The 14,214-nt window shown below is 46.0% G+C and overlaps 1 protein-coding gene and 1 pseudogene across 2 annotated transcripts; one reads left to right on the top strand and one right to left on the bottom strand.

The window, feature by feature from the left end:
* Window positions 1-8,347: 8,347 nt before the first annotated feature.
* LOC123138812 (F-box/LRR-repeat/kelch-repeat protein At1g09650-like) lies at window positions 8,348-10,720 on the top strand (annotated as a pseudogene).
* A 917-nt stretch (window positions 10,721-11,637) lies between these two features.
* On the bottom strand, window positions 11,638-13,963 carry LOC123095564 (uncharacterized). 2 transcript variants are annotated; one of them, XM_044517071.1, is made up of 5 exons: window positions 13,542-13,963; window positions 13,334-13,429; window positions 13,158-13,206; window positions 12,910-13,047; window positions 11,638-11,974 (listed from the first exon to the last, which is right to left on the bottom strand). In XM_044517071.1, exons 1-4 carry the CDS (start codon window positions 13,893-13,895, stop codon window positions 12,953-12,955), a joined length of 594 nt encoding a protein of 197 aa, XP_044373006.1. In that variant the 5' UTR covers window positions 13,896-13,963; the 3' UTR covers window positions 11,638-11,974; window positions 12,910-12,952. The 2 variants fall into 2 exon arrangements, with proteins under 2 accessions (XP_044373006.1, XP_044373013.1); XM_044517078.1 differs by having other exon boundaries at window positions 13,334-13,423.
* Between the last annotated feature and the right edge of the window lie 251 nt (window positions 13,964-14,214).

Here is a 14,214-nt window from a genome sequence, read left to right as displayed (position 1 = left end):
GTAAAGCAACTCGACAAGATGTGAACACATCAAGATGCTTAAACAAAAATGGTAACCCCATTTTGAGCTTAAACGATGAGTATGACCTATGATCAAGTGATCTCACTTGACTCCTAAGTCAATATACTCTAACATAGGTGACTTTGTCGCCGACCATCTCTAGATGAAGTTCTCTTGTGTTCTTTTCGGTGATATTGCATTTGTCTCATGCATATTTGTCTCCCCTTTCAAAAAAACTTCATCTAGATTTCTTTCTTTCTTTCTGTTTGCTCTGCATTTTCTGCATCCAATTCATTGCATATCATTCAGTAAATTCCTTGCAAATCTTTGTGAGATCCGTCTAGTCTAGTGAGCTGAGGTGACAAGTGTTTTCTCTGCGATGAACTCGGTTTCACTGACTTGTTGTTTTCGGTCCAACCAAATCTTTTCGGTACAACCGAAGCATACTACTCGGTGCCACCGATTTCACAACAGGACAAACAGTTTGCCATTTATTCTGTGTTTCTTCTGATCCAGCTCCACTCAATGAATCTTGTCCTCTACAAGCATCACAATTTTATCCAGTGCTTTGTGTTGTGACTCAAGGACCAAACCCATTCACAACAAATTCCAGAAGACCCTTCTTGGAAATTGATGTCAAAGGGGGAGAGAGAGATCACATCAAAGCTTATCACTTAGAGAGATCACATCAGAGAGGCATAGTATCACCTCCTCAAGGGGAGAAAGAGATCTCCAGGGGGAGAGAATACTCAAGTAGAAAGTATTTATGAAGGATCCCAGATGCTTGGTGTTCAAGAGGAGAGATGCCACATGTCTTATTGAGGGGAAAAGACATGTTCATATGTGCTTATTTGCATTAGTTTGCATTAGCTCTGTTCATTTATATCTTTTAGCTCTGATTTTCTGTTCCCTATCTTCTCCCAGTATTCCATGCTAGATTCAGGGGGAGCAAGATATCTAAGGGAAAGAAATCATTTAAATTCATTGCATATCTTTACTCTTGGGGACATGTCTAATCCAGTGTGGTACTTAGTACTCACTCTCCACATGTCATCCCAGTCTTGGTATTCTTGTGGTTTCTTCTGTTTGCTCTGGCTAGTAGATGTACCTGTGTTATCTAACCTTGTTTGTGCAGGTTCATTCCATCCTAAGCCAACTCAAGACTACAAGGTAAGTATATGCATCATAATCATGTGTATGAGGAATTCTTGATGATGTACATACTGTTTGCAAGAAGGACTCATGGGCATGAAGGAATTTTCTTTAATATTCTTTGCTCTGATGCATATGGCCAAGATACATGTAACACATTGCCTACTCTATCATGGTTATGCTCTCACATGCTTCTATATTCCATATTCACATGATTGCATACATGTAAGGGCAGCCTATGCTTGTTACATGTCTTTCCAAAGCTTTACTTGCTATTCTTTATATCTTTATCTAAAGATTTGATGTATGTTGTCATCAATTACCAAAAAGGGGGAGATTGAAAGCACCAGTGCTCCCTAGGTGGTTTTGGTAATTAATGTCAACATATCTCTTGTTGGACTAACACTTTTATCTAGTATGTTTTAGATAAGTTCAACAATGGAGTGGCATGGACTACAAGATGTGGGAACTCCTTCAAGATGCTAAGGACAAAGGATTGTCTCAAGCTTCAAGCTCAAGACTCTTCATTTTACATTTTAGTGATCCAAGATCACATTGAGTCTATAGGAAAAGCCAATACTATCAAGGAGGGATGAGGTGTTGCTTAATGAGTTTCTTGCTCCATAGTGCTTAGTGATATGCTCCAAAACCCTCAACTACTTTCCCACTTCCACACATATGTCCTAAACCTAAAGTCAAACTCGGCCCCACCATTCTTTCTATCCGGCGCCACCGAGTTTAGAAGTCATAGCCACTGCCACAAACCCTAGGCAAATCCGTCTCACCGATAGGGATCTCGGTCTCACCGAGATGGGATTGCAATCTCTCTGTGTATGTACATTACCAAAATCAGCATCACCGAGTTTGAGCAATCGGTACTACCGAGATTACAATGCAAACTCTCTGGTCAACTTATTACCAAAATCGGGCCCATCGAGTTTGAGTAATCGGTCCCACCGAGTTTGCCTGACCAACTCTCTGGTTAGCTCATTACCAAAATCGGTCTCACCGAGTTTGTGTAATCGGTCTCACCGAGATTACGTTATGCCCTAACCCTAACCATATCGGTCCTACCGAGTTGCATATCGGTCCCACCGAAAATCCTAACGGTCACTAGATTTACTAAATCGGTCCGACCGAGTTTGTTGATTCGGTCCCACCGAGATTGGTAAATTGTGTGTAACGGTTAGATTTTGTGTGGAGGCTATATATACCCCTCCACCTCCTCTTCATTCGTGGAGAGAGCCATCAGAACAAGCTTACACTTCCAGCATACTATTTCTGAGAGAGAACTACCTACTCATGTGTTAAGGCCAAGATATTCCATTCCTACCATATGAATCTTGATCTCTAGCCTTCCCCAAGTTGCTTTCCACTCAAATCTTCTTTCCACCAGATCCAAATCCTATGAGAGAGAGTTGAGTGTTGGGGAGACTATCATTTGAAGCACAAGAGCAAGGAGTTCATCATCAATGCACCATTTGTTACTTCTTGGAGAGTGGTGTCTCCTAGATTGGCTAGGTGTCACTTGGGAGCCTCCGACAAGATTGTGGAGTTTAACCAAGGAGTTTGTAAGGGCAAGGAAATCGCCTACTTCGTGAAGATCTACCGCTAGTGAGGCAAGTCCTTCGTGGGCGACGACCATGGTGGGATAGACAAGGTTGCTTCTTCGTGGACCCTTCTTGGGTGGAGCCCTCCGTGGACTCGCGCAGCCGTTACCCTTCGTGGGTTGAAGTCTCCATCAACGTGGATGTACGATAGCACCACCTATCGGAACCACGCCAAAAACATCCGTGTTTTCAATTGCGTTTGAATCCTTCAAAACCCTTCCTTTTACATTCTTGCAAGTTGCATGCTTTACTTTCCGCTGCTCATATACTCTTTGCATGCTTGCTTGCTATATGTTGTGAATGTTAAACTTGTGCCTAAACTCCACTCAAACTTAAAGAAGTTAAAAACTGCAACTTTGGTACTTAGTGTCTAATCACCCCCCTCTAGACACCTCTTCTCAAGGTCCTACAATAGCCTTCAGTCGAAATCACTAATTAAGGAGTACTCCTTGCGGAGACCACTCCAACTTCCCCAGGTTGCAACAAGTGGCGCGCTGCATGTGCGCCACTTGTCGCAACCTGGGAGTTTTCCCTTTTTTCATAGATCCGTTTATTCAAAATGTTTTATCTCTTAAACCGTGCATCCAAATCTCGAACCGCTTTCGCCATTGGATTCCTCACGTCGAGATCTTCAAAACTAGATCCCTTGATAGGTTTTGATGAACTTTTTTTCATGAAAAAACCAGATAAAAAAACCGACAAAAAAAACAAACCGGAAACACGGTTTTTTTTCCCTTTCCGAAAGAGGCACGCCCGTGCCTCTGACGAAAGCACAACCGTGCCTCTGGCGGAAGCAAAACCGTGCCTCTCGTGAAAGAAAAAAAACATAAAATGCATTTTTTTCCTTTTCCGAAAGAGGCACGCCCGTGCCTCTCGCGAAAGCACAACCGTGCCTCTGGCGGAAGCAAAACCGTGCCACTCGCGAAAGAAAAATAAATAGAAAACGCGTCTTTTTTCCTTTCCGAAAGAGGCACGCCCGTGTCTCTCGCGAAAGCTCAACCGTGCCTCTGGCGGAAGCAAAACCGTGCCTCTCGCGAAAGAAAAAAAAACAGAAAACGCGTTTTTCCCCTTTCCGAAAGAAGCACGCCCGTGCCTCTCGCGAAAGCACAACCGTGCCTCTGGCGGAAGCAAAACCGTGCCTCTCGTGAAAGAAAAAAAAACAGAAAACGCGTTCCCGTGCCTCTCGGAAAGCACAACCGTGCCTCTGGCGGAAGCAAAACCGTGCCTCTCGCGAAAAAAAACAAACAGAAAACGCGTTTTTTCCCTTTCCGAAAGAGGCACGCCCGTGCCTCTCGCGAAAGCACAGCCGTGCCTCTGGCGGAAGCAAAACCGTGCCTCTCGCGAAAAAAATACATTTTTTCCGCAAAAAAGTTATTTTTTTCGAAAACATTTTTTTGGTCGAAAAGCTAGGGAAGACCGGTAGAAAACCAAAACGTCAAAAAAAACCAAAAAAACCTTTTAAAAAGCCGAAAACGCGTGCGTAAAAATAAAATAAAAATAAAATCCGGAGGGAGCGCCCAGAGCACGACACATGGCGAATAGCTATGAGCGCGCCATGTGGCGCTGATCATTGCGAGGCTCCCGAAGGAGTGCTCGTTAATTAGTTGCTCCCGCCTTCAACGGAGTCCTGGCTTCGGACTCCCTGAAGGGTGAGAGAGCTGGGCCGGCCCACGAGCGCGGGAGGCCACAACCTCTTGTTCCTTTTTTTACATTTTCTGTAATTTTATTTTTGTACTTTTGTTTATACTTTAAATATTCTTAAACACTCTTGAAAAACATTTGAAAAAATGTTGATCACGTATATAAAAATGTTGAACGAGTATTTGAAGAAATATTGAACAAGTATTTGAAAAGATATGTTGATCATGTATATAAAAAATATTGAACAAGTATTTGACAAAATGTTGACCATGTATATGAAAAATGTTGAACAAGTATTTGAAAAACAAATTGATCATGTATATAAAAATGTTGAACACATATTTAAAAAAATGTTGAGCAATTATTTGAAAAATATTGAACAAGTATTTGAAACAATATTGATCTTGTATATAAAAATATAGAATAAAAAACAATAAGAAATAAAAATGTTGAACAAGTGTTTAAAAAATATTGATCATGTATATAAAAATGTTGAACAAGTATTTAAAAAATGTTGAACAAGTATCTGAAGAAATGTTAAACATGTATATGAAAATGTAGATTGAAAAACAAAAATAAACAAAGAAAAAAATAAACAAATTGATGAAGAAAAAAGGAAAGAATGAAAAAGTCAGAGAAGAAAAAAAACGAGAAAACAAAGAAAAACCGGAGAAGACCAGCTCCGGTCGCCTCTAGTAGGTCGCAATATAACTTCATGCGGGCAGAGTGGTTAGTTGCGTCGGCGGTCACCCTGGAGACTAGGGTTCAATCCTTGGGTGCTTTCTTTTATTCCTGATTTTTTCAACCTTTATGCGCTAAAATGGGCCGGCGTAACACTGTTTCCTCGACGTGAGACATCCCTACAGAATCGCTTAATGCGATAAATAGTCGTTGTGGTGCCTGGCATGACACAGCTTGTTTTTTTAGCGAATGTCACAACTTGTTTTTTTTACAATCTCGCGAAGCTTTATTTAGACCAAAACGATATTCATAGGTACAAAAGAGAGATCACCGGGGTGCCCTAACCAAACATGGCGGCCCACTCCTAAATTTGAACAATGCTTCACTAGATTGTGAGCCTCGAAATTTGAGCTCCTAAACTCATGCACAAAGCTACATCTACTTAAAAAAGAGCTCTGATCTATTATTTCATGTAGGATCGCCCCATAGCTTACCGGGTTCCTTTGCTTAATATCATGTACCACCGTTCTGCAATTCGAAGCTACATATGCACTCTGTATGTTAAGATCTGCAGCAAGTGCCAATGCTTCCCGAATAGCAAGAGCCTCAACAGTCGGAGGATCAAAAACTCCTTTCACCACTAATGCTGATGCTCCCTGAAAAAATCCATCCTGGTCATGACATATGGTTACTGCTATGCCGCGACTCCGGCTCTGGGGTACTGCAGCATCGACATTGAACTTGAACATTCCGTCAGGAGGTTTGAGCCACTGGTTCGGTCTGCTTTGTCGCCTCCCTGGAGGTTTGCTTCCTGTCTCCTCAAGTGTGTCAAGATCCCTCAGGTAGGCTTTAATAAACTGATGTGTGGCGTCTGGACTTTCAAAGATACCTTCATATATTGCCTTACGTCTCGCCTTCCATACTGACCAGAGAGTTACAACCAAAAGCACAAACTCCCTCTGTGGCAGTTGATCGTGCATTGCAAAGAGCCAATTCCGAGCATTCGTATCAGTGTTCATGTTGACTCGTTCAACCAAAGAAACCTCTGACAAAGACCAAATACATCGTGACATGGTGCAATCAAAAAGAGCGTGTCTCCACGAGTCGGCACAGCCGCACAACGCACAGAGGTGCGTGGTCGCCATGTTGCGATGATGCAGTACATCCATGGATGACATGGAATGTTGCGCAAGTCTCCATAAGAACACCCTCAGTTTTGCTGGGACTTTAATGTGGCAAAGATCATTCCATGCTTTGCCTCTTGCACTCAAATCAGATACTCCTGTAGTTTCCTCTATCCAATTCTCTCTATGGAATTTTTTGTTCATGACCATTCGATAGCATGATCTTACCGTGAATCTCCCGCTTCTCTCGGCCTCCCAGGCCCAAAAATCATCAATGACCCTGGTGCACAACAGGATGGACATAATGGCGTTAGCATCATATGGTATAAAATTTGCTCTTATCAGCTCTTCTCTCCATGTTGCTGTCGTTGCATCAATCAGTTCAGAGACAAACATCGGAGGGTTATCTGAAATAGATATTATGGGGCGCAACGGACCAGCCCTAGGTATCCAGTTTGTCTCCCAAATCTTTATAGTACTTCCATCTCCGACTCGCCGAATAAGTCCTTGCCTTAATACATCCCTTCCATCAATCACTGCTCGCCATATTTGCGAGGGGCCATTCCCCAACTCTGCTTCCAAGAAACCGCAAGTCGGGAAGTATGCAACTTTTAGTATTTTTGCACTTAAAGAGTTCGGATCATTCAGAATCCTCCAAGCTTGACGGGCCAACAAAGCAAGGTTGGAAATTTCTATGTCTCTGAAACCCATACCTCCCATGTATTTTGGTTGAGTCATCACATCCCATGCTACCCATGTTGGCTTCCTCCTTCCTTCCTTGCTCCCCCACCAAAATTGCCTAATTATTGAGGTAATATTTTCACACAATCCTCGGGGTAACCTGAAACTAGCCATAGAGTAAACTGGGATAGCTTGGGCCACCGACTTGATAAGTACCTCCTTGCCTACTGCAGATAACAATTTCTCCATCCACCCTCTGACTTTCTCCCATACTCTGTCTCTCAAATATTTAAACGTGCCCATTTTTGATTGACCCACATCAGTAGGCATCCCAAGGTACCTATCACTCAAAGACTCATTATGCACGTTCAAAGTTTGTTTTATGTTATCCAGCATCACCTGAGGACAACCCTTGCTGAAGAAGATGGATGACTTTTCATTATTTATCCGTTGCCCCGAAGCTTTGCAATAAATCTCCAACAGGTTTGACATCGTCACAGCTCCCTCAACACTTGACTTAAAAAGCAGCAGGCTGTCGTCCGCGAAAAGGAGATGATTTACAACCGGAGCTGTTGGTGCCACCTTGATCCCTTCTAGACTAGTCGACTCGGAACTCAATTTTAGTAGGCACGAAAGGCCTCTGCCGCAATCAAGAAAAGGTAAGGAGAGATAGGATCTCCATGTCGGATACCACGAGTGGGTACGAATTGTTCTAGTTTCTCGCCATTGAAAAGAACTGAGAACTTAACTGACTGCACCATGTTCATTACTACCTGTATCCATGCTTGTGCAAAACCCAACTTCTCCATCATAGCCTTGAGGTAAGGCCACTCCAACCGGTCATAAGCTTTCATCATGTCAAGCTTTAGGGCGCAGTAGCTGTTTGATTTGGCTTTGCTTCTCTTCATGAAATGCAAACACTCATAAGCACAAATTATATTATCTGTGATTAACCTTCCCGGAACAAACGCTGACTGTTCTTCAGATATGATGTCAGGAAGGATTCGCTTTAGCCTGTTGGCAACCACTTTGGACGCAATTTTATAGATTACATTACATAAACTAATCGGACGAAATTGAGAGAGTTGGGTTGGGTTCAAAACCTTAGAGATGAGTACCAAAACCGTTTCGTTGACACATTCAGCTCCTTCCTCCCCTTTTACAATTCTCAGCACCGCATTCGTCACCTCGTCCCCACAAATGTCCCAATGCCGTTGATAGAAGTGTGCCGGAGATCCGTCCGGTCCCGGTGCCTTTGTTGGAACCATCTGAAAGAGAGCAGTTTTTACCTCGTCCTTTGTGTACTGTGCAAGTAACATGGCATTCATCTCCTCTACAGTGTTGTGCCTGGGCCTGACAGAGAGGCTCGCGGGCTAGCACGACACGGCCCGTATACTAAACATGTCATCGTGGGCCGTGCCTGCCAGGCACGTTTAGCCCTGGGTGGACGCAGCCCAATTGGGAGGGGAGACCAAAGGAGAGAGAAAAAATTGGTCAATGTCCGCCCTGCGACAGGAAATTCGCCGTCCTCACCCTCTCTCCCTCGCTCGAGCTCTCCCCAAAGGAAGGGGATCCAGCTCGCCGGAGCCCGCACCTCGTGGTCTCCTTCTGTCCTGGCTGCGGACGAGCCTGGCCCCGGGCCCGCACCGACACGGTTCGACGACCACTCAGCCGAGCCGCTGCTCTGCCTCTCTCCGACAGACACCTTCTCCGCCTCCGCCGCCGCCGCCGCCTTCTTCTCCGACGCAGGTGAGCGCCTTCGCCGCCCAAGCTGGACGCCGTCTCTCTCGTCTCAGGTGCGCCCTCTTCATGTTTCTCTCCACGCATCTGCATCTGGCCTAGGCTCAAATTAACCAGAGGCGACGGAGCACACTCGCGATGCGCACGTAGCTCGCCGCCGCCACCGCCGAGGGTAAACTCCTCTCGCCCCTCCCTCGTCTCGCTTCTCACCGGCGGGAACAAACGCACTCGAGGTGGTTCAGCTCAGTTTCCTCGCTGAGGCACACACAAAGCACAGAAAGACCGACAGAGTAGTAGTACCTCAGTAGCAGAGAGACACACACACAGAGAGAGTTTTCAGGCGACGGATGCCCTTCTCTGTTCTTCTTTTGAGCTGTATACTACTAACAGATACGGCAACTGAGCTGAGCAGCGAATGCTACAACTCAGTTTTACTGCAACACATACATACATGGCCAACCTGCGTACACACACACTGGCAGTGGCCGTCAACTTTGCAGCAAATTGTAGCCCACAATCACACAAGTGCATCCACATTGCACAAACAACTGCTTAACTACAATCATGTGTAAGCTAACAGTTTGTACTTGCTTGTCTTCATGATTTCAGCTGCTCCAAAGGAGTTAGCCGTGGGTGGACGAACTAAAGCTTGCCGCGACATTTCAGCTGACCGGGCTCCGACGGACGACGATGCCGGGCAGAAGAGGCGCAACCATGCTCGAGGATCTGCCGGAGGATATCATGGACAAGATACTCATCAGTTTGCCGTCGAAGGACGTCGGCCGTTGCCGCGCCGTCAGCGCGTCATGGCGTAGTGCGACATCCACGCCCGCATTCATGCTCGAGCACCGCCGCCGCCAGCCGTCGTTCCCCATCGTCGATGGCCAGGGGCGGCCCGCCAGCCTCGTCGTCGTTCGTGACGCCAATGTCCATGAGCAGCTCTGGCCTTTCCTCCCGGGTCCTGAACATCGCTTGCAGAATTGCCTCAGAGGCGCCTGCGATGGCTTCCTCGTCGTCTCTCGAGGCAACCAGCTCTACATCTGCAACCCGGTCATCCGCACGTATGCTCTCCTACCGGAGCCTCAGAGGCAATACAACACCATAGCCGGTTTCTACTGCCACCATTCAACTGGAGAATATAGGGTGCTCTGGGTCTCACAGTCACATGACTCGTCCACATCCAGCTTATACGTCCTCACGGTGGGATCCGACAAGCCGAGGCACAACAGAGTCAGAATGCCGACAGTCTCATCGCCTTCTGCAGAACAGAAGCTACTCAACAAGCTGCGTTTTTCATCCGACTGTTCACCACCAGTCCACCACCGTGGCAGCCTGCACTGGCGTCATTGTGGTGCCAGCGACATTATGGGAGACGACGGAGACATTATTGTGTTCGACACAGAAGAGGAGTCATTCCGATGGATGCGCGGTCCCACCCAGCCATGCCATTGTAGGAAGTTGTTCGACATGGAGGGGACACTTGCTTTCTGGGGCGGCTCGACTCCCAGGTCCACTTCAATGGATGTCTGGGTGATGCAGGATTACGAGGCTGAAATCTGGGCTTTCAAGTACCGGATTGATCTGTCAACCGTGGAGGCATCAAGACAACTTTATTCAACTTCTTTTGTAAAGAAAAGGATAAGGTCACTTGATTCTACGGTGCGATTGTTGAACGATGTGGCTGTGCTAAACAAATGTGAGCTGCTGGTCATGTTCAATAAGAAGCATGTGTTGCGCTGCAATGTTGATGGCAAGTTCCTAGGTGTTGTGAACATTGGGAAGAGTCACTATTGCATGTTGCTTACTCAGCACCGCCTCCAAGAGAGCATTGTTCCGATTCCAGGCCATGATATGATGCAAGAAAAGCCGAGGAGCCTCCATTCTCCACAGGGCATGTCTGAATGGTCATGACTCCTGGCTTGCCTTTTGTCCTTAGCTCTTCCTACTTGTACCACATGCCATATTGGATGTGATCGTTTGGTGCTTGTTATGATGTCTTGATCAATGATCATCTTGTTAATGCTCTGAACTATGGATATCTTTGGCAAGGTTGAGATGCACAAATGGTCATGCTATGTTGTAATGTTATTCTAGATCTCTTACATGTGCAGTCTGTTTGATTCTTAATGTCCGGCGTGCGCCTGTTCTTTGTGCCAAAATGTTTTGCGTAGCTGTGCGTATTATCAGTGCTTCTATGATCTAAGAAATCCTTGGTTCTTTTGCCGTGTGTCGGGACTCGGGACTCGGGAGCACTGCTAGGGGGGGATTTTTTTTTCTGTTGTTATTTTTTGTGTGTAGAAAGTGCTGAAGATGTGATCTCCTGTAGCAAGATAGATATGGTGGTCCTCTGTTCATCTTTCTCCTATAGAGCGACAGGGCAGACCTGAAGCACATATTGGTCCAGTTTGTAGCCAAACTGTAAAAGAATTGTCCATCACCGGTGACCAGCCAAGTCTTTCAGGTTTCCAGCCATGAAATTGTCAGTGATCTGTTCATACACTCGCTCTAGCTTCGCACAAGTAGGCAGTCAATTTTCACTGGCTCTACGAAGACTCAATGTTCCAGGATCGTATCATTGAAACATTTCAGTATTGTTGACACTGACAACCATGGGCAGAAGGAACACATCACAGTTCACAGATGCCACAGAAACGACAACGGTGAACGATCAGCACATTCTGATACCGTGGATTGCACAAGGAGGGAGCAAGCAAAACATGGCTCCCAATTCCAAAGGAATCCTTGCAAAAATGTCCGAAACATCCGGGGAAAATGCTCTCAAATAATTTATATGTCAACAGGTTACATCCTGACATCTAGTCACTGGCCAGATAATTCAGCTCACAGCAAGCAAAGTTCTTGGTGAAGAGCACATGACACAAGGAAGAAAGAATGGAAGGAAACAGAATAGAAAATGCTAACAACATGGACAGAAAAAACTCAGCGAATTTCCAATATCCACTGAAATAGATCGACCGCCTGACGACGAACTTGTACAATGCAAGGTATAAACAATGTTTATAACCACCATTCAGATAGACGGGTTTTCCCTTCTGTAAACAAATACTGCATCACGAACTGTGTTTCAGATCTGCAATATCGTGATCCTTACAAGTTATAGTATCTATGATAATACCGATAGTGGTAACGCACACATGCAATGGAATGGAGCAGAAACGAGTCCCATATATTGGAGTGACCGTAACGAGTTTTAACGTCGCTGACAAAGAGACTAGCAAAAGGTATGATGTAAGTGTAACAGTTGTTGTTTACAAATGTGCGAGTTTTCTGCTGCCACGAGTCGAGGAATTCAGCAGTCAGGTTGATCTGGAGAAGGGCATGTACCTGTTACAGAAAATACAGACAAGATTCAGCTAGTAAACATTACCACAGGCAAGAGTCACAACTGTGTAAACTGTAAAGAGAGCGAAACAAGAAGATGGATGTCGGCATATAGAAGTAAACATGAACAGCGCATGACTTTTATACGTATGGTCTAGTTTTGATAAAATAAAATGGGAACATGAGAAGGAATCAATGATGCTAGTTGTTGAAGAAAGACTGTAAACAGCACAAACACAATGGAATCAGAGGAAGATTTCCTATCTCTATGTGTGATGTAGATAGCTTTTTTGTTTAGCCAATAGAATTCACATTACAGAATTTCTTGGAATACTGCAATTATTATGTAATCACATAATCGAGTACACGCAGAGGGAGATATGGAAGGATTATTGTGCAATCACATAATTGAGCACCCACAGAGGAAGATACGGAAGAATTATATCTCTAGATAAGGCAATTTCTATGAGGTGTTAAACAAACAGATTTTGGAAGTATGATTGACTCATACAAGTCGAATACATAGTAAAATCTGTGCATTTAGACCACAAATTTCTGGATATTAGTTTGAAACACATGATGCTTCTAAATCCAACTGAAATAAGCGTCTGAAATATCCAAGCCAACATGTACGACATTGTTGATGTCCACGGATTAGAAATGTCCATTATACACAGCCCAGACGTTGTTCTACACAAAAGCAGGAATCAACCAAGCAAGTAAAAGGATAGGATCATCTAAGGCTCTAGTGATCTCTTATTCGTCCTTGATATATTATGACTGCTACTAGAACTGCATATACCCTTTGGTAACCTGTAACCAACAATCACTATCCCTGGTAGATACTACACATGTCGATTTTCATGGACAAACACTCATGAAAATTTACTGAACATGACCAACTCATATGTCAACTTGGAAACTGGAGAAGTGATTACCAATTCAGAGACGTAGCAGACACAGCCTGAACTGAACTGTATGCTAAGCAGGCGTAGCTGGGATGTTGTAGCGACTGCGCATGCCATCGATAGCTCTGGCCACGGACTTTGCCATCTCAGGGAAGGTCACCTTGGACACTGACAAGTGCAAACCAAGTTAGTACTAAACGATGCACCACCACTGCCTTAGTGGCTTGAACTGAAGTAAAATTCAGAAGATAGATGTCTCTGCTCGCTCGCTGCAGTACCACGAGACGAAGACGACTGCACCTCTGTCAGGAACTTCTTGTACGATGCCTGGAATCCACACGGAGAATCGCAATTTCAGGGTCCAAATCCGCACGAAATTCAGAATACACGGCAGCACGCACGACCAACGGGGTCGATCAAACATGGAATCGAACGAGGAACGGCACGAGCGTACCTTCATCTCCTCGGCGCGCCCGGAGAACTTCTCGTCCATCTTCTTATGCTCCTTGTCCGCCTCCTCCGCCAGCTTGAGGCAGCTCTGCGTCTGCATCTGAACGGCGCGCACGGAAGGAAGGCGATGGATCACGTCACACGATCGATGGGCCAAGGAGGGCAAAAGGGCTGGGCTGGAGCGGGATCCGAGAGAGAGGGAGAGAGGTCACCTTGATGCGCTTGGAGATTCGGGAGTGGGAGGCCTCGAGGTCGCGGGCGGAGTCGCCGTGGAGCGCGTCGAGGCGGCGCTTGAGCGAGTCGAGGCTCGAGGCGGCGAGGCTCCTCAGGTCGCCGACGGTGGACACGGAGGCCGGCGTGGATGTGGCGAACGGGGAGAGGGAGGACCTGGCCTTGGGCGTCGCCGGCGAGGAGGGCGAGAGGAGGCCGCGGCCGACCGCGACGGGAGACCCGCCGCTGCGGGACGGCGACGAGGCGCTGGAGAGGGAGTCGGGGCTGGCCTTCGCCTTGGGCTTGGCCCTCGCCCTTGGCTTGGGCTTGGAGGCCGCTGCGGGCGCCTTCCTCATGGCTGCCTCTGAAGTCCGCTTGGGTGGAGGAAGAAGAATGGTCTGCTTGAGATTTTGAATTTTGAACGCGGAGTACTAGTTCGTTCGGGGGAGGAAAGCTTTATAGACGTGTTTTTTTTTTTGAGGGGTAGCTTTACGGATCAGGTTGCGCTATCTCGGAGCCGGCCCATATTTTTGCAGGCGGGACAACGTATCCGGCCCTTTTTGGCCCAGACCAGGTCCGCTAAATTTACGTCGGCCCGTCAATATTTTACGAGGGCCCGCAAACCGCCCCCTTCATCCACTATATTTACGGGCTTGTCTCAAAAAAAAAAAATCT

Source organism: Triticum aestivum, chromosome 1B, assembly GCF_018294505.1.
Source record: "Triticum aestivum cultivar Chinese Spring chromosome 1B, IWGSC CS RefSeq v2.1, whole genome shotgun sequence".
NCBI lineage: Eukaryota > Viridiplantae > Streptophyta > Magnoliopsida > Poales > Poaceae > Triticum > Triticum aestivum.
The sequence above is the reverse complement of the archived record's forward strand: the minus strand, read 5'-3'. Positions and strand labels throughout refer to the sequence as shown.